Below are 20,764 nucleotides of genomic sequence, written 5' to 3'. Positions count from 1 at the left end.
TTTTGTACTTTTTGTGAGTAAGACAGTGTGTATAGTCAGTTGAGTTTTAGGAGCTGGGAGTAAAGATAAACGAAAAGGTTTAGCAGAAAATGGATAAATGAGATTTCCACTCTCCCTACCTACTATCTGGAGAAACTACAGCCAAGGGACTGGGCTTGCTGGAATCATCAAGGAAGAGCTGGTTGATTCTGCTGAGAGAAATGCAAATCAGGTTGCTAGAGGTGGGACGTATTCCTGGTTGAAGGCAGGACACTGAGTGAGTCCCCCAGCTATGGGTCGAGAGAGGATGGAGAAAGAAGAGACTGGGGACTGAAGAATGAGGGAGTGAATACCCCAACCAGAGAGAGGACGAGGAGGAGACCTGGAAGACAGACCGGGAGCCTGGATTGCTGTATTTGGCTTTTGTGACGTTGGCCAGGGACCTGAGGTGCTCTCCCTACATGCGTCCAAATGAGAAATCCTGGGTTTTTACTCTGTAACTTTCTCTAGAGATTCCTTTGACCAAGGAACCACCAGTCTGGGCCACCAGTTTGACCAAATTCCTCAAAGAGTGAGTGATACCTGAACCCAGGTATCAGACCTGTGGGTCAGTGTCCTTGCCTTGGACAGTGTCCAGAGGCAGGCTGGCCCAAGGGCTCAGTCCACCTCCATCTAGACCAGACTGGTTGGGTGTGAATACAGCCCCACATCCTCAGAGCCCTGTGACCTTGGGCCTTGGTTTCCTCAGTCTGTAAACAAGGCCCAGTGGTAGTACCTATTTCATAGGGTTACTCTGAGGACTGAGGGGGATTGACACTGAGCAGGGCCCCGTGGGGCTCCTGGGCACAAAGCCTTTCTGTATCCCCCATTTCTTTGATTACAGGAAATAGGCTTCATTCAGCCTCCATGACCTTCCCTGAGTGCCAATGGGCAGATTCAAGCAGTTGTTAATTAGGGAAGGGAAGGGATGGGAGACAAGGGTGGGACACTCAGGAGAAACAATAGTGCCGCCTTGGGGCAAGGTCCTGGCTCCCCATCAACAGACACAACAATATCTTTGAGCTGTTTTGCAGATGCCCCCTTCAGGTAGGAAAAGTTAACAATTAACGATGGTATGCTTCCCACGAGCATGTAGACCCCAGGCCAGTTGGAAGCAGAAGGTTGATGATGCCGCCTCCCACTTACCTCACCACCAACCAATCAGAAAAATGTCCGCGAGCTGATCATGCCCTCTTTGAACCATTACTATAAAGCTTCTTGCTACCCTCTCTAAGGGGGGCACAGTTTTTGGAGGCACTAGCCTGCTGTGTTCCCTCTTTGCCTGGCAAGGAAATAAAGCTATTCTTTCGCTTTCCTCCTAAATTCTGTCTCCGTATTTCTATTTGGCATTGGTGTACAGAAGCCGAGATTTCAGCAACAGGATCTTAATGTGTATAAGAGTATTTACAAGGGCGGTTGACGTTTAGGAAGCATCATGCACATGGCAGCCTTTACTAACAAGGAGGGTTGCATGGTGTGTATTCTGCCTGCTCAGAGCCGCTCCTCTGGGAGCCTGGAGGCCAGGGAATCTGCGACATTCCGGACTTCAGCAGCAAGGGAGCAGTGGAATTAGAACCCAGGCCGCTTGGGCTCCTGGGATGTCCTGGGGGCTCCAACATGTCTACCCCTGAAACCGAGTGGGGCCTGGGCACGGAGGCCTCTTTTTGTCCCCCGTTTCTTGTAAGCAAGACTCCAGTCTCCATGACCTTCCCTGAGTTCCAAAGGGCAGATTCGAACAGTTGCTAATCAGGGAAGGAGCAGCCAGGAAACCACCTGAGGCAAGATTGAAGGGACCAGAGAGTCTCATCAAGATTTGGAGAACCGACCACCTGAGACCCTGCACACACCCTCATCTTGTCAGCAACCCCGCCCTTGAAGTACTGTTATAAAACTCATCACATCCTCCTGGGTGGGGACACATAGTTTTTCGGTGCAGGAGCCCACTGTGGCCCCTTTTGTCTGGCAAAGTACTAAAGCTCTTCTTTCCTACTTCACCCAAAACTCTGTCTCCGAGATTTGATTCAGCACCGGTGCACAGAGAAGCTGAGCTTTCGGCATCACCCGCCTGCCCCCATCCCAGTTCCTAGCACTGTTCCGAGTGAACGCCTTCGCTTCTCTGAGCCTCGGCTTCCGCATCTGAGCGGTGGAGTGGTCCTCTCTGCCCTGCTACCTCTACAGGCAAAAGGGATGGGCGAGAAGGTGCTTTTCAACAGGGGGAGTAAAAGGTTTCACAGTTACTTTCCAAACAAGCGAGCGGTGTGCGGGGCGGGGAGCGGTCGGGGGAAGAATGCCAGAAGAGCTTTGAGCTGCAAATGCTCCTCCTGCGAGACATTGCCGAGAACCTGCTTCTTAGGAAACCAGGTGACCTCGAGTGGCGGCCAGCAGTCCACTTCATGGGCTCCATCTGCACCCACAGCGGTCGTGGCAGAGCGCCCAGGCCGGCGACACCGACACCCGGGCAGCCGGGAAGAGGGGGTGACATCTGCGCGGGGGCGGAAGCGGTGCGGCATTTATATTTGGAAAACAATAAGCATTTGTCAGGGTTTGCTCTTTCTTTTCTAAATTCAGAACATTTGGGGAGAGAACAAGAGAGAGGAATATTGATTTCCGCTCCGGGAGAGGATGATGGATGGCAGAGACGGCAGGAAACACGGACACTTCCCCACCTACCCCTCCCCCCCATCCACTCCATCTCCGCCACCGCCTGGCTGCCGCGCCCCTCGCCTCCTTCCCTGGCTTCTGATCTGCTGTCACTCTCTCCCTTTCCTACCTCGCGGCCAAAATGAAGTTGCTGCCAGGTTTAGACGGAAAAACTCAACATGCCTCACCCTACTGGACCCCTAGAAATTTCACCGAGGTAGAAGACCCCTGAAATTTGTTGGGTTTATTTCCCACCCCCAGGCATGTAAATGTCTTACCAATAAGTCTAGAGCAGGTGCTACTTCTTGCTCACTAGGTCCAGTCAGCAATATGTCATCAGTGTAATGCACCAGTGTGCTATCGTGTGCAAGTGAATGGGGTCTTGTGATCAAGAGCCCTGTGAACTAAACTATGCCATAGGCCCGGAGAGTTGATATCCACCTGAGGTGGGACAGTAAAGGTGTAATGCTGGCCTTGTCAGCAGAGAACAAACTGCTTCTGGCGGATCTCACGGACAGGAATGGAGAAAAAGGCATTCTTTCAGATCAAGAGCTGCATAGCAGATACTGGAAGAGATGTGTCACTTTACTGAAGCAATGAAATCACATCTGATACAGCAGCTGGAATTGGAGTCGCCACCTTGGCAAGCTTACAATAATCCTCTTGTCATTCTCAAAGACCCGTCTGCCGAGGCCAGATGGGAGAGTTGAATTGGGGATGTGGTGGGAATCACCACCCCTGGGTTTTTTAAGTACTTGATGATTGCACTAATCTCTGCAATCCCTCCAGGAATGCAGGGCTGCTTTTGTGGTTGACTATTTTCCTAGGTAGGGGCAGTTCTAGTTGCTTCCACTTGGCCTTTCCCATCATAATATCTCTTACTCCACAGAGAAGGGAACCAGTGAGTTCAGAGTCAGCGTCCAGTAGTCCCGAAAAGGTCTGATTATTTCCTCTTCCCAATGCACAGTTGGCAAAAGCCTGTGGGTCCTTTTGGGGAAGGCTGGGAGAATGATTAACAGTATAAATATTCCATAGTGTACTAGGGTCCTTCATTCAAGGGGTTCTGAGTCTATAAAGTGGCTCAAGTCTGACAATTAACGAGCCATGACTCTTGTTTTTATGATTCAAGTTAGACTCTTTTCACTTGACCTATTTTCTGCTTACACAGAACAAGTAAGAATTAGTAGGCTTCCTGTCTATTTCACTTCTAGGAACCCCATGACGAACTAGCCAGCCATCGGTCTGCAGGAGTCAGGCCATTCTGATTGCGGCATTGACCCTGCTGTCCATCACAGGGACCATTCCCTCCTTGCCATTGGGGCTTTAGTGCCGCCTCTCTGGTCCCTGACACCACGGATCCGATCACTCTCATTGTGGTTACGTTTCCCAATTCCGTGACTGCAGTTCCCTCTGTGAAGTCTGGCCCACAGAGAAGAGCCAGGGATGCCAGGGGTTCCCTCTCAAATTTATCTCTCACAGTCGTGGTGAAAGGCATGTCTTCTGGACCTTCCCAGGGTGGGTGAGTGAGTAGGTTTCATATGACAAACTCACTCTAACATTCCAGTCTCCCTAAGTCATGGAATCCCTTTCTCTACATTAAACCAAAGCAGGTCTGGCAATTCTAATTCACTCACTGTGGGTCTCCTTTTGGCCATATTTCAGCCAAGCAACGAAGCAAACTGTTAGAGCCCTTTCTTCCTCCCCAAGATGCAAAGTTAGACGCAGAATCCCTGCTTAGTGAGCCCGTGGCAATAAATGCCGCCTGATCCAACTTTACGTTCCTTCCACGATTTATCCCACAGCCTTAATACCCATCCCCACACGTGTGGCCCGGGTTTCTATCTGCAGGAGTTAGAACACTCAGAGGGTAGTACACCTCCCCACGGGTCACACTTTGTACCTCACCTTTAGGGGCTGCTGGGACTTGAGTCTGCTCATAGGTCTAGAAGCCAAGAGGGGTGGTGGGGTTGACACTGAGGAGAACCAGCAGTGTCTCGCTTGTCAGCTGCCTCAGGGGCGGTCATTACCCTTTCCTCAGGTAACTCAGGGTTAATACCCTGGGACGGGCGGGGGTGGAGAAGCCACTTCTCCTGGGGACAGAGAGACTGCTGCAGAGAAGATGCATCAGAATTTAGGGTTCAAGTTCCCCAGCTCCATCAGGGTCTTCCCACACACCCCCATTCCAACTTGCAGGATCCCATTCCTTCCCAGTCCGTGGCCTGGGTTTAGCAGGAGACACCCTGGGAGGCTGGGAGTTCAACTTGCATTGTAATTCAGCCAGTCACAGGGGGAGATGGCAGGTCTGATTTTCAGCAATCCCTGCCCTGTGGCTACAGGGGGTAAGGGTCTCCTTCAGGGCAGACATAGAAGCTTTCAGGTCATTTACAGGATCCTTGAGCTAGGAATTCGAATCCCTGAGCTCATCCTTTTCTTTCCCACTTTGTCCAGTAACATTAGAAGCAACCAGCCAATCTCATCATACTCATCAGTTTGAAAAAAAATGTTTGAAAGTATCATATACATGGTCACCCAGATCCTAGCTTCTTACAAGTGTTGGATCAGGAGTTTCCAGTGGTGATACTTTGCTTATCTCTCTTGCCCTGTCACTTCATGGACTGTCAGTGCTCTTTTTACTACTGGAAATAGAGTCATTAGTGTCTTTCAATCTAATCTGACTAGAGAGCTAATTCCAGAAATCACAGCACCAATTCAGAAAATTCATCTTTAAGATTTTGTTTCTCTAGAACCACTCTTGGTCCTAAAATCTGTATTAGTCAGAGTTCTCCAGGCAGTGTGTGTGTGTGTCTGTGTAGGTGTATTTGTTATGAGGAATTGGATCACATGATTAGGGAGATTGGCAAGTTCAAATCTGCAGTGTGGGCTGGCAGGCTCAACACCCAGGAGAGCTGAGGTGCAGGTGGAGACCCAGGAGAGGCAGAAGTGCGGATGAAATCCACAGGCAGTCTGCTGGAGACATGCCCTCTTGCTTGAGGAGGCTGGTCTTTTTGTTCTATTCAGGACTTCAACGAATTGGATGAGGCCCACCCACATTACGGAGGGCAATCTGCTTGTTCAAAGTTCACCAATTTAAATGTTAATCTCATCCAAAACCACCCTCCAAGTTAACACATGAAAGTAACCATTGCACTCCCCCAAGCACCCTTCAAATGGCGTCTTATGTTCGCTCCCCGTGTTAGCACTAGCAAAGTGCCCATGCTCACGTTCATTCTGAGACAACTTATTTTCACCTCTCTCTCGAGCAACCTTAACTTTTCCTCAGCCCCACCCCCCTTTTTAATCATCTTACTTTCATTCTGTCTTGGGACTCCCCTCTTTTGGAGAAGCGTCTGCTCCCTTTTCTCCCCGCTCTCAGCTTGTTACCAGTTCTCACTGTAGGTTACTCTTGAGCCAAGCTGACGTCGCTCATCTCCCGCTTGCCCTTCATTTGCCCTCTTTCCATGCTTGGAAAGACCTCGCTTTTCCCTCAGCCGATCCTCCTCCGTGGTGCAGCCCGTCTGAGGAGGCTTCCGGGTCCTGCCAGCTCCTGGTGATGGCCCCCTGCACCCTGCAGGATTCCCCACACCCTCTAGCACTCAAGTGGAAGGGTTGGGCGTAGCTGTATCACCATTTGCCAGGAAGCTCCTTGAGGAGGGGAGCTGCATCCCCCATGGCAGGCAACACTGTGAGCTCTCAAGACGACTCAAGCACTGAATGACTCGGGGCTGCCATGTGCCTCATCCCTCTGGTTTTGGCCCTTATTGGATTCCCTGGGCTCCCACTCGAGATGCAATGGCAACTGGGGAAACGCAAAGCTTGGGCTCGTCCATGACCTACAGCAGTGGTGATCCTTCTTCAGAAAGAGACTGTGAGAGAAAACACTTCCTGGGTCTCCCTTTTCCCACTCTAACCCTGCTCTTCCAATGGTCTTAAAGCAACAGTCTCTGGACGTCATTTCTTCATTTCTTCGGGAGCTCCTGAGAGCCTGGGATTCGGCTGTCCAGGAGGTCAATCAGAATGTCCACCATCAAATGGCATCTCCAGTAGCCAGACCCTTTTATCTGTTCCCAGCATCCTGATTTTTGTGTGGGTGCATCACCTGCACCCACAATCAGGGCACATGGTTCTGGACGGCTGGCCCTTTGCTGCTTCCTGGCGTGGGCGTGTGACTCGGGCCGAGCCTAGAAATGTGCCACTGTTGGCCACAGTGATTGCAGCAGCAATGGGCTGTGGGCCTGTGTGTCAAGAGAGCAAGACCACAGGCTTTTGCTGGAACTATCAAGAACGAGGCTCTCTCTATTGGAGCTGCTAAGCTGGTAGGATACAAACTAAAGGTACTAGTGGTCATTATAGCCACTGCTTGGAAGCTCGTTTTGAGAAATGATCCCTGTTAACATCTACTGCGCTCCTGGATTCAGCCATGCCTGAAGGCAATCAACATACCACTCCTGTTTCTTGTTTTGTTTTGTTTTTCTGTTATGTACCTCTATAAACAACCCTTTTTGGCTTTAGATGGTTTGAGCATGGTAACTCACCTAAAATGGAAAGAGTCCTGACTATTGCAGGGACCCAAAGCCCAGTCCCTGAGCCATGGCTCCAGCCTACCTGGTTTCTGATTCTACTCTCTGTTAGCAGCCTCAGTTCCTAGCCCTTACCTCTAATCTGTAGTTAGTCCTTGTGCTGGTGGCTCATTCTCACACACTCTCCTTGGTTAAAGAATAGCATCTATTTTATTATTTGTAGAAAAATAGCTTAAAACACCATGTAGGGCAGAAGGCAGAGCAGGAGCCAGAATCTGGGGCTGCCTGGCTCCGGGAATTCTGAAGCCTGAGAGCTCTTTGATTTTTGTTCGGGAGAGGCTATCATTTTCTCAGCACTAAAGGGCCTTCCCTCTAACTCAGTCACCTTCTTGATCCAGGAGTGGTAGTTTTCTAACAAGGTGTATATTCCTGGAATGTTCTTCTGTCCACAACTCTTTCCCCAGCTGATGATGCCCACCTGGTACCACTTCTTGCCAGATTCTGTGGTACAGACGAGAGGCCCCCCGCTGTCACCCTGTGGACAGAGAACACAGATCAGCAGCGAGTCCCATTTGAAACTATCCATCTGAGGCAGAGCTCAGCTCACTCATGGAAGAGGGTTCATGGACCTCCCGACTCCAGGCTGCCAAGGGGAATCACATCATTGCAGATCAACACGCACCCTATCCCGGCTGCTTGCGGGGCATGTGCAGCACTCAGCCTGGCTCCAGGATTCGTGGTATGTAGAGCGTGGGCAGTGGCTGGGACAGGACTAGAGAGGGGGGAGGAGGAGGGGGAGGGCTGGCGAGAAAATAACTCCATGCACAGCACGGAGAGAGGGAGCCGGAACATGGAGGACCTGTCGCCCAGGCTGAGGAATAGCGGGGACCAGTTTTGCGGGTCTTAAATCAGAAGCTCTGGACAGAGCTGTAAAGGGAAGGAAGGAAAAGAGGATGTGAGGAGTGCTGTTAGGGCTGTGGATGTGAACTGGGTCTCCTCTGATGTTCTTCAGGAGGCGTGAGGGAGAAGGATGTCTCTTTTTAATTCCTTGCTGTGGGTGTTTGCAGGGGGCAAGTGAGCTAAGCTTTTCTGACTGTGTGACCCCTCCAGGGTGGAATCACATGGGTCTATGACTCACATGATTATCTATTTATATAGAAAGTATGTACCAAGTCCCCATCGTATTCCACACACATACATGGCTTCCTTTTGTCCGTTTTAACACAGGGAAAATGAAGCTTAAGGAGGATGAAGGGCTTGCTCAGGGTTACATGGTGTTGGGGCCAAAGTTGGAACCAGGTCTTCCTGATGCCAAAGCACATGTTCTTTCCCTCTGGGGAGCTATAATTGTTCAAGCGACCTTTCTTTCTCAGCGGGGAGATGGCCTCCTTTTCCATGGTCATCAACAGGACCGGGAATGGGACCTAACAGGAAGGAGGAGGGTCAACACTTCCTGGACATGATGTACAAGGCCCAGCGTTGGTCCCCTGACTTTTCTTTCTCATCCACCCCTTCATCTCACATCTCTGTGAGGTAGGTATTTTGATTCTCATTTTATAATTAGAAAATGGAAAGTCAGAAGAGATCTGCTCACTTCCACTGAACACATCCTCAAGGAGGAAAAACTAACTGTTAGGCACTTGGGAAAACAAGACCTGATGGTCTAGGGAGGGAGACATCAATGCAAACAAACAGGATCAACTGCATTTGATGAAACAGGAGAAGTGGGAAGAAGATATGGAAGCAGTGCAGGGCGGGGAGGAATTGACTCTGTCGAGGGAAAGGTCTGCCAGGATAGCCTTCAAAGCATTTTGTTTGAAGGATGAATAAGAATTTGACAGGAAGAGTGAGTGGGGAGAACTGATTGGAAAGGAATTAGGCAGGAGGTGGAGGGACCAGTTAAGAGGAGATGGGAATGCTGAGGACCTGAACCAGGGCTCAAGACGGTCAGGAGGCAGAGGGATGCGTTGACACTGACATGATCCGGTGACTGGTGCCACTGCACACGGATGGTGAGGCCTAGTTCCAAGGTCACGGGGTGTGGTTAACACGGGTAAAGTGCAGGGGAACATAACGATTAAATCGGGTTCAAGGGGAGTTTATGTTGACTGTGGGACACATCGCCAAGCAGAGGGATATACGGAGCGGAATGAACAGAGAGGTTGGAGCTCAAGGACACCCAGCAAGCGTGGTGCCAAAACCAAAACCACCCTTTCCAGTACAAAACATTGCCCTTAACGCTTGTCTGGTTTTTGTGGGTGTGTGCTTTTCTTTGTGCGCGTTCTAGTTCAAGGTCATGGGGCAAGAACCAAATCAATAGGATTGCCACTCAAAGAGCTCCTTCCATAAGTGCTGTCTTTATCATTTTCTTCATGTTACGATAGCATGAATGTTATAAAAAGCCTATTAATATGTTGATTGTTATTTCCTTACATAACAGGGAGAGAACTGTGCCTGGACAAGTAACTTCTAAGCCTCAGTTTCTGCGTCGTTAAAATGGAGATAATACCAGCTACTTCCCAAGATTACTGGCAATGACATTTTTAAAATCTATAAATCACTTGGCATAGGGTAAATGCTATGTAGTAAATGCTTCAGAAATGTATTAGTATTATTATTTTAGCCTTATGTATTACAAACATTATTTGTATACTTAGGAAACAGAGATTCCCTTCTCGGACTGCTGGGACACCAGAGGGACAGCTGTAAATTCATGTCCTTTCACACATAGAGTCTTAATTTTTTTTCTCTTCCAATTGGAAAGAAAGAAAGGATGTCTCAAAGGAGGGTCTGGCCTCAGCTAGCAAGGACTTGGGACTGATGACAGCCCACCTAAGGGGAACTTTCTTCCAAAGACTAAGGCTGGTAGCCAGAGACTTGTCTGGTTAGAAACATACTGACCACAGAGCCTCCTAAGTTCACTGCTGTGTTATTTACACGGCGTGATCACTTCTGTCCATTTTGGGTGAGAAGCAGATGACCTGGCTTCCAGCCTGGCCCCACCACCTCCTGGACCTCAGGCAAACCACTTAAATTCTAAATCCCTGTTTTCTCATCTGTTAAACAGGGAGAGTGAGACCTGCCCAGCCCATCTTACAGGATAGTGGAGAGAATGAAATTATTGAATATGTGTGAAAGAGCTATGAAGTTATTACACGGCTTCGGATCATTCAGATAGTGAAGAGAATGATCGATGATTAAAATAACCATGTTTTCTCATCTGTGAAACAGTTGCAATTAAATATTTTTATACATTTCTTTCTGGCTCTAGAGGTCTAAGATGCTATGGAGTGAAATAAGATTTTCAGGCAAGTGTCATGGGTGAGGATGGGTTCAAGATAACACCCTGCAAAGTAGCCCAGAACTGTGAAAACACTCTGTGTGATAGTATTTGTGATGGCGCATGTCATTATACACTTGACCATAGAATGGACAACACCAAGAATGAACGCTAACATAAACTATGGACTTTGGGTCATTGTGATGTGTCAATGTAGGTTCATCAGTTATAACACATGTACCGCTCTGATGGGGACACTGATGGTATGGGAGATTACGCATGTGTGATGACAGGGGGTATATGGAAAATCTCTGTATCTTCCTCTCAATTTTACTATGAACCTAAAACTGCTCCCTCCCCACCCCCATAAAATAAGATCTTTAAAGAAAGTTGCTCAGGTTGATATCCAAGTCAGCTTGGCATCCCCATAACCAAATTGCCCAACAGCCCAGCTGGCTGCCAGCTCTTTCTCTCTCTCTCTTTTTTTTTTTGATGTGGACCATTTTTAAAGTTTTTATTGAATTTGTTACAATATTGCTTCTGCTTTATGTCTTGGTCCTTTGGTCGCGAAGCATGTGTGTCCTAGCTCCCCTACCAGGGATTGAACCCACACCCCCTGTGCTGGAAGGCGAAGTCCTAACCACTGGACCACCAGGGAAGTCCCTGGCTGCCAGCTCTTAACCCCCCTCCAAGGCAGCCTCCGTCAAGGTCTCTCTCGGATGTCCCCTCCGCTAGGGCTACTGTAACTGACAGGCAGTTTCCAGCTTCCTTGGAAGGTTCATCTCTTTGGCAAACATTTGTTGAGTATTCTTCATGCCAAGCACCGTGCTAGGCACTGGGAATCCAGCCATGAATAAGACAAAATTTCCGCTGGAGTTGAGAAGAAAGATAAGAAAACTGTGCAGCATTGCAATGCCTGTTTCTCAGATGTTTGCTGGTCCTTCACAAGAAGTATTGCTAGCTTGGGACATATTTGGTTTTATAGTTTGCTGGACTGTGTCACTTATTTTTTTTAAATTGAACTTTGTTTTTTCATAGTGTAACCTTAGGGGATTACAAAGAGGAAAAGCGCTGGAAAAAGTAAACCACAAAATTCAATTGATTTGATTTTAATTTGTATTTTAAGGACAGCATAATCTTATTGCCATTACTTTGAACATATTTAAATGTTTCCATCATAAAATTATAATTTCCCTTCATTATGTGATTATGTGTTTCATTCAAGTTTGCTAAGTTTAAAAGTGTGATTTTATTTTTAAGGGCAATTATTTTTAAACCCTAGGGGGCTTTCTGCCTGGCTTACCTGGATTTAAGTGATGATAATATTATATAATTTCAGAAAACTTTCCTTGCCTGGATCACTGTCAGTTTATTCTCAGCAATAAAAAGCTTTCTAAACAGAGAGCAAAGCTTTTCACTTCACAATTTTTTTCTTAAAAAAGGCTTGAAACGATAACAGTGCACTTATTTATAGCACTCAAGTAATAGATGATTAATTTTAGAAGCTTTCATTAAAGTACATTTTGATAGGGGAGGGATTGGAGCGAAAATCCTAGACTCCAGATGGTAGATCCAGCCATTGAAGCAAAGGGGACAGAAAATGTCATCAAAGATGACACTTGTTTCAAGTGTTGCTGCAGTTGGTTTTGGCCATTTGAATATGGGATGGTGACGAACCGAAAAGATTGAAAGGATAGGTGTGAATACTGATGAAGGTGAGCAGCAGGGGTGACAGCCTGGGACAACATCTGGTCTCCCACGCATGGCAACCCTGCCCTAGTGACCTGCTCTGCTCACCTCTCCACACTCAACCCTGGTTATCACTGGCTTCTGAAATATTGAAAGTTCCCTGAACACAAGATACTTTTTCAAGCCTCTGTGATTTTCCCCCAATTCTCCCTGGAATGCTCTCTCTTTCCAATCATACTATTAAATGTTGTTTTCCCCTTTTCAATTGATATTGGATCCCTTTGTCTCCTGCTCCAGTATGAATTGGCTACTCCCTAAGTCTGTGGCATGGCTAGGATCTGAGATCTTCATTAAACCATTGCTGTTGGGAAGCTTTGTCTTCTCTTTGTTTTTTAAGTTTGATATAACTGTAGATTCATGTGCAGTTGAAAGAAATAATACAGAGAGATCCCATGTACCCTTTACATGTTTCCCCCAGTGATACCATCTTGTAGAACTACATATAGTACAATAGCACAATTGGGGTATTAACACTGATGCAGTCAATACACAGAACATGTCCATCATCACGAGGATCCCTCATGTTGCCCTTTTAATGCTATATCCACTTCCTTCTACCCCTAAACCCTCCTTAAGCCCTGGCAACCACTAAGCTGTTCTCCCTTTCTATAATTTTGTCATTTCAAGGATGTTATGTAAATGTCCATTGACAGAGGAGTGGATAAAGATGTGGTACATATATACAATGGAATATTACTCAGCCATAAAAAAGAACAAAATAATGCCATTTGCAGCAACATGGATGGACCTAGAGATTGTCATACTGAGTGAAGTAAGTCAGACAGAGAAACACAAATATCATATATTGATTATATGTGGAATCTAAAAAAATGGTACAAATGGCACAAAACAGAAATAGAGTCACAGATGTAGAAAACAAACTTATGGTTACCCGGGGGGGAAGCGGGGCGGTGGGGAGGGATACATTGGGAGATTGGGATTGACACATACACATTGCTGCATATAAAATAGATAACTAATAAGGACCTACTGTATAGCACAGGGAACTCTACTCAATACTCTGTAATGACCTATATGGGAAAAGAATCTAAAAAAGAGTGGAGATTATATATATATATATAACTGATTCACTTTGCTGTACAGTAGAAACTAACAATATAAATCAAGTATACTCCAATAAAAATTTTTTAATAAAGAATGTTATGTAAATGGAATCACAGTGTGGGACCTTTGGGGGTCAGCTTGTTGCACATAGCATGAGTCTCTGAACACATTCACGTGGTTGCATGTACCAATAGTTTGCTTCTTGTGACAGCTGAGTGGTATTGCATGGAATAGATGCAGTGTATTTAATTATCAGTGTATTTAATTATCCACGTCTTACAGGACATTTGTTTCCAATTTTGGTCTATTATGAGTAAATCTGCTATAAACACTCCTGTACAGGTTTTTGTGTGAACACAAGCCTTCATTTCTCTGGAATAAACGCCCAAGAATGGCATTTGCTGGGTTATATGGCAAGAGCATGTTCAGTTTTTAAAGAAACTACAAAATTGTTTTCCAGAGTGATTAGACTATTTTAAACTCCCCCAAGCAATATATGAGTGATCCAGTGTCTCTGCATTCTTATCAGCATTTGGTGTTGTTACTATTTTTTATTTTTTAATTTTAGCCATTCTGAGGTGTGTAGTGATACCTGATTGTGGTTTTAATTTGCATTTGCTTGATGGTTAATGATGTTGAACATCGTTTCATTTTCTTATTTGCCATCTATATATCCTCTTCAGTGAAATGTCTGTTCTTGTCTTTTGCCCATTTTTGAATTGGATAGTACATTTTTCTACAGTTGACTGCAAGAGTTCTTTATATAGTCTAGGTATAGTTTCTTTGTTGGATATTATCTCCCAATCAGTAGCTTGTCTTTTCATCCTCTTAATATGGTCTTTCATAAAGGAAAAGTTTTTAATTTTGATGAGGTCCATTTGATCAATTTTTCCTTTTATGAGTTGTGTTTTTGGTGTTACTCTATGTCCCAAAGACTTTCTATTTTTTTTTTCTAAAAAAATTTTATAGTTTTACATTTAAGTGCATGATCCATTTTGTTTTAATTGAATTTATTCTAGGAATTAATGGTTCTCAATTTTTAAAAAAAGATTCTTTACTCAGATTTTTAGCTTTATTTTTCCTTATCCTATGTGTATTAGTAAATGGAATCCATGTATATTAGTGAAACCCTCTATTCTATCTATTACAGATCCTGTCTTGAGTAATAGGTTATGAGACTCAGGTTTTCATATGAATCTTCTGTTTTAACAGGCTTCTTATGAAACTGGAGTCCGGGAAGGGGGATGCCAACTCCTTTCCATTGAATTGGGGTGGAAGTCTTGACTCGCCACTCAGGCCAGCTATGACACTAAGGGGAGGAGCAGGAGTGCAGCCACCACTGGGTGGGAGCCCAAGCTCCTCAGGTGGCCTCCACTGACATTCAGGGGGACAGGGGATGGCTCATTATGACTAGATTGTACTTAAAGTCCTGGTTTTCCACTCAGCCTCCTCTGACACCACCATAGTGGACAGGGGGAGGGGGGGAAGGTGAGATTGTCCACTCGACCTTGGTTGCTAGGGTAGGAGCGCTGTGGGGCTTTTCCTGGTGTTTTGCTGGAATAGAATGATTATTGTTTAAAAGTTTCCACCTTGCTAGGTTGCCCTTTTCCTGCTCCAAAGAGAGGAAGGCTATCTTGTTTTGTTTTGTTTTGTTAGTTTGTCTGTGCCCATGGTGTTTTTTCCCCCAGCTGCTCCCAGGAGATACTTAGCTGTTATGTACTACCATCCAGGCTGGGATATAAGAGGCAAAAAGAAAACCCAAGGAATTCACTGCTGTATCATTCCTTAAGTATTAGGATATTTGTTTCCAATTTCATCTTCTCTTCACATTTTGGAGCCTTTATTTTTGTCTCACAATATAATGTCCAGTGTTTTTAGCTGTATTTAGTGGAAGGGATCAAGAGAAATGTGTCTACTCCATCTTGCCCAGAACCAGAAGTCCCAATCCTCTGTTTTGTTTTGTAATGTTTTAAATTATCCAGAATGTGGGGAAAACACAGGGCTCGTGTGACATTGATTCTGTCTCTCTCTGTGGTCCTCATGATATTCACCACCTCGTGGGGGACTCCTTCTAAACCTGGTGCCATTGCTGCTAGTGTTCACTCTTTCTTACCTCACAGCCCTTCTGTGAGACAGCCTTTTCATCACTCTGCAGAACATTTAACATCTGCACTTACAGTTTTATACCAGTGACCAGATCCACTGCCCAGCCAATGAGTAGGACTAAGTGGGCTCCCCAGAATGATCCTTCCCAAGATGTATCCTTCCCATCCTTAGAGCCAGAGGAAGCTAATTTATGAGGGGTTTTCCCCCTGTTTCTTCTACTATCAAACAAAAAATGTTTTTCTTTTTAAATTTTTGTGTTAATTTTATTAAAGAGAAGCTAAGCTACCAGACTTTTCTTCAGTGAAACTCACATGCATTATCCAATACACTATGATTGTTTACCCAACTGCCTGCCCAGGAGACTGTGGGCTCCTTTAGGCAAGAAACCATGTCTCATCAATGGTTGAATCCCAGGGTTTAGTGCACTCAACAAAGGTAGCTAAAATTAATGAAGTAAAATAATTCCTTGTATGGATCTCAAATATTCCTTGGCTTCTTGTTTTTTAAAGAAGTCTCAGAAATGGAAAAAGTCTTGGGGCCCTACCTGAAGAAGACTAGAAATATTTATGCAGGGTTGCTGCATACTGACTTCCAGGCAAGCACTGATATTCCAAGGACCTGACAGTAAGTATTCCTGAATCCATGTCCCCATTCCCATATCTAAGCCTGATTCCCACACATTTTCCAAACTCTTATTGTCTATTCCCCATGGAGAGAGGATGCCTTTACATTGGCAGCCCGAGGGGATGGAGGGGATACATCCAAGTTACCTGGCAAGCATCGTAGGTCTCATTCTCGTATCCAGCACACAGCATATTTTTGGTAAGTCTTGGAAATTCCTTTAAACACTTCTCCCAATCCATGATGGTCATGGGTACTTTCAGCAGCTCTGTTTCCATAGGTTGTTTGAGACCTGACCCATAGAGAAGGCCCTTTAGGAAAGTCACTGGACAGGAGCCCCAGTGCCGATAATGCAAGTGACGTGCCCTAGACCAACCTGCCCAGTGTCCCGCCAGCCACACATCCACCTTTTTTTCACATTTTCACAGACCCTCACTCTCCATGTCCTTCCCGTAATCCCTCGCAATTTACTCACTCCACCACCCCAGGCTCTTCCAAACAAGTCCCCGCCTACTTGAATTATCCCTCCCATTCAAAATCATATTCCTGCCTCCAAGGAGACTTCCATCTTGGCTCCAACAGCGCTACAGACTTGACTTCTTAGAACTGGCTTTCGATCGATTCTCAGCATAATCCTGCCTCTTCAGCATATTTGCCTATCGCTACTTTCTGTTATGTGAGTGTGACACCTCTAACACAGGGCCACTGAAACTGGGTTTGCACTCCCAGTGAAAAAAGCTTTCAGGTCCCCCAGACAAAGCTAGGTTGGTTGAGAGTCTTTACAGGGGGTTTGCCAAGGCCCTTCCTGGACTGCCAGCTTCCAGGAATTTGTTTGGACTTCTCTCCATCTCATTAACTCTGACCACATGGAGATTTCAAAAAACTTCTCCACACTGAGTATTTTTAATCGTGCAGGCACCCACCTGCCTCTCCTCACTTCTAAATTTTGAGTCTTGCCCAGAGCCCTGAATCAGTGTTACACCAGTTGCCCTCTAGTTACCAAACTCCTGAAATACCTACCATCTCTTAGACCCCAGGTCGCTGCAAAGCATCCCTGAGGACCTGGAGTCTTGCTCAGGCCTGAGCTAGCGCTGTGCTATTCCCGTCCCTCCCCTACCTATTTTGTTGAGTTTTCTTTGGGAACAGGCCAGCAGGGCTTTCATAATTCCTTTATTACCCCAGTCCAGTTCCTCCTATTTTGGCCAAGTAACAGTGTAACAACAAGTAACAACAGATTCATTTCTAAGAATGGCTGGGCAACACTCCAGGACCATCTAAAGTCTAGGCCAGGGCAGGCGTCTTGAATGCCTGTAGGAACCAGGTGGGAAACATCCATCCGTGAATCAGGGAGATGTGAGAGAGCAGAGCAGAGAGCCCCTGGCCAACTGGAGGGTTTACATTCAATGAAACAAACGAGACTGCCATGTGATGGTGGGATAGGACCACACCCAGGGATGGCCCACACCTGGCATCTCAGCTCGGGGACTTGGGGGATGTTTCCTTCGCACTTGGAAGAGGCTGAGATCAGGCCTCTGTGCGTTCCTGGTGTGCAGGGATTTGCTCCGATGCAAGCCCCTCTCTCCTCTCTCCTTCCTCAGCCCTCTCCCCTTTCACCCTCTCCCCTCTCCTTTAGGTTTACTGGCCCATCCTCAGACGCCCGTGATGTGGCTCTTCCCCCAGGTGCTCCCAAGAGATGCTGAGCCGTTACTTACCAGTTTGGGTCTGCCCCCATCCTGCCACCCAGCACTTGTGCCACCTGGAGAGGCCGGGCTCTGTGGGCATGCAGATGGGTTCTTTCAGTTCGCTGAATGTGATGGGCGTGTCCAACAGCAGCAAGGAGATATCATTGTCCATGTTGAGTTCCTGAAAGTCCTTGTGCAGAATTATGCTTGTGACCCCCTTTATTTCCAGGGATGGGCTGCTTAAACTATTGGTTCCCAGCACGACTCTCAGTTCTGTTGGCCTGGTGGCAGAGAACCAGAGACGGAGAAATAGGAGGGGAAGGAAAGTCACAAGGTGCACAGAATCTGCTGTGCCTGAAAACCCTAAATCCCACATAGCTGTAGGGGCCTCTTGGATTTGTCGTACTGGGGCTGTTGCTCAGAAGATGTGAGCATTTGAAAAAGGTAGAGAAGGAGGGTGAAACAGCCACTGTGGCCGACCATAGCTCCGTGGCTGCTCCAGAATCATCCCAGAGATGTGAATGAGATACTCCCGCCTCACGGGGCAAAGACAGGACTTAGCGTTGGGCCCCCAAAGAGCCCATAAAAGACCACTTGGCACAGATCAAACTAGCCCTCAGATAGGAAGGGATTATGACATCAATTTGTCTACCAGCAATTTAGAGACTCAGGAACAGAATTTTTCTGTTGGCAACATACACAACTGACCAAAGTTTAACATTCAGAATGTATAAAGAAAGTCTACAAATTAAAAAAAAATTGTCAAAGCTCAAACAGACTTTACAAAAGAGAAAATATACCAATAAACTTGCAAATATCAACTTAGCAGTAGTAAGAAAAATGCAAATTAAGACTACAATTATAATAGTATTTCATGCTTTTCACCAGAAAAGCAAAAATTAAAAATTCTGAAAAAGTAGCAAGTATTGGCGATGATTTTAACACTTATACACCGCTGGCGGAAATTTAAATGGGTGCAACCACTTTGGAAAATCATTTGGATTTTCTAATAAACTTGAAGATGCACAAGTCCTATGATTCTATATCTTCTCTCCTAGGAATAAACTCTTGCACATATGCACCTGAAGACCTATGCAAGAATCAGAAACAGAATTTAATCCAGACCTGCCACTGATGAAGCAGAAAGAATCTTCAGTAATAATTCAGGAATTTCTCTCCAGGCAGAATGGCCAGGAACTTTCCAACCGCCAGTCCTTAAGTATCCCATGGGAGCAGATGCAACAAGTTTCCTTGGTTACCCCAGGGTGAAACTTTCCCCAGGTTTTTGATTAACCCTTTAAAGTTCATCTTTCTGTGTATCTTCAAACTTCCTCGAGGTGGTGGAGCGGAAAAGCACAAGTGCTGGAACCGGATTTAAATCCTGTTTCTGTCTACTAGGTGTGTACCTTGGGTGAGTCAGCTAACCTTATTGGACCTCAGTTTCCTTCTCTATAAGATAAGGATGTTCATTCTACCTGCCGCAGGGTTGTTTGTATGATTAAATAAGTTAATGCACGTAGTTTCTTAGCAGGTCGCTGGCACACGATTAGGAATCAGTAAATGCTCTATTTTCCACCAGTCTCCTGGAGTGCAGAGAAAACTCTATAAGGAGGAGGGAATTAGGTTGTCGGATGGCCCAGGAACCCAGACCTCCAGAATTAGGAGGATTTCCTCCTAGAAGGACTTGAATGTCCTAGGAGAGGTAGACAGACCAAGCCCTTTGGCTCCACCAAGCCACAGATGTCCCTGGAGAGGACAGTTTGTGACCTCAGGGAAGCCGCAGTTACTGGTTCTGGGTGACAACAAAGAGGGCACAGTGGAGCCGGCCTTGGGTTCACAGCCTCCTCCTCCCTAGGGCGTGTGGGGCTTCCCCAGGGAGGGGGGCACACTGTCTGAAGCAAGGGGATGGACTCGGTACTTACGAGATCTCAGAGTGAAAGCAGTGAGCCGCCGAGACAATCCACCACTCGTTGATGATGGCGCCACCGCAGAAATGTTCATTTCTTGCTTGAATACTCACCTGCCATGGAAACTCACCCACCTCAGCCTCCATCCCTCCTATGATTCTGGAATACTGAGCTCCTCTCTCAAAAACGGGTCTTTCACCGCATTCTGGTAGAATGGAAGAGAAAGGAAGGGAAACGATGCAACACTTAGTCAATATCCATAGAAGACCCATAAGTAGCTATCATTATACCTGTTCTAGAGATGGGGAAACTGAGGCTGGCCCAGTAAAGCACCCTTAGAAACACGAGTAAGCCAACAGATGCTTCACATCTGTTGGAACGTGTTCGGAAGTTTTGGCTCTGTCTCCTTTCCAGACAGGCAAGTCACTTTGCCGAGCTTGTTTCTGCTCTCATCTGAGAGAAATCGGAGGAAAATACTTGGCCAGGGCCAATCTGGAGTGACTGGCAGAATAATGCCTCTGTGGCCAAAAAATGTCCACGTCCTAATGGACCATGCCCTGGAATTCGTGAATATGTTACCTTACAAGGCAAAGGGGACTTTGCAGATGGAATGAAGGTTGCTAATCAGCTGACCTTAAAATGGGGAGATTGTCCTGGATAATCTGAGTGGACCCAATGTAATCACACGGGTCCTTAAAAGTGGTAGAGGGAAGCAGAAGAAGAGAGACGTGACTGCAGAAGAAAGGCACTGACAGATGCAATATTGCTGGCTTTGACAATGGAGGAAGGGGCCACAAGCCAAGGTATACGGATGATCTCTAGAAGCTGGAAAAGGCAAGTTAACAGGCTCTTCCCTAGAGCTTCCGATAGGAACGCAGTCCTGCTGACACCCTTATCTTAGCCCAGGGAGACCCACGTGGGAGTTCTGTCCTACAGAACTGTAAGATAAGAAGTTTGTGTTGTTTAAGCCACTAAGTTTGCGGTAGTTTGTTACAGCAGCAAGAGGAAACTAATACACACAGGAAACCAGAAGGGTGGCCCGGAGAGGGCCTGAACCTACAGGAAGCCCTGAGCTATTCTAGGTTAGAACATTCTGTTCCAGGCAGAGCAGCTCTGTTTCCTGGAAGGCTGAGAACAAAGGCTGCAGCTGCCTGTTTGGAAGAGAAACCTGCCTTCTGG

At 46.4% G+C, this 20,764-nt stretch overlaps 1 protein-coding gene across 1 annotated transcript in view; it reads right to left on the bottom strand.

Annotated features, from left to right (window-relative positions):
• Positions 1–2,252: 2,252 nt before the first annotated feature.
• PRSS55 (serine protease 55) overlaps positions 2,253–20,764 on the bottom strand; it is a 61,476-nt gene continuing 42,964 nt past the window's right edge. The window contains 6 exon segments of the mRNA XM_061200753.1: positions 2,253–2,305; positions 2,308–2,500; positions 7,561–7,710; positions 16,146–16,288; positions 17,709–17,959; positions 19,601–19,790. Coding sequence (XP_061056736.1) covers positions 2,253–2,305; positions 2,308–2,500; positions 7,561–7,710; positions 16,146–16,288; positions 17,709–17,959; positions 19,601–19,790 — 980 coding nt within the window.

Source organism: Eubalaena glacialis, chromosome 9, assembly GCF_028564815.1.
Source record: "Eubalaena glacialis isolate mEubGla1 chromosome 9, mEubGla1.1.hap2.+ XY, whole genome shotgun sequence".
In the NCBI taxonomy this organism is placed as follows: domain Eukaryota; kingdom Metazoa; phylum Chordata; class Mammalia; order Artiodactyla; family Balaenidae; genus Eubalaena; species Eubalaena glacialis.
This window is presented reverse-complemented; position numbering and strand designations above follow the sequence as displayed.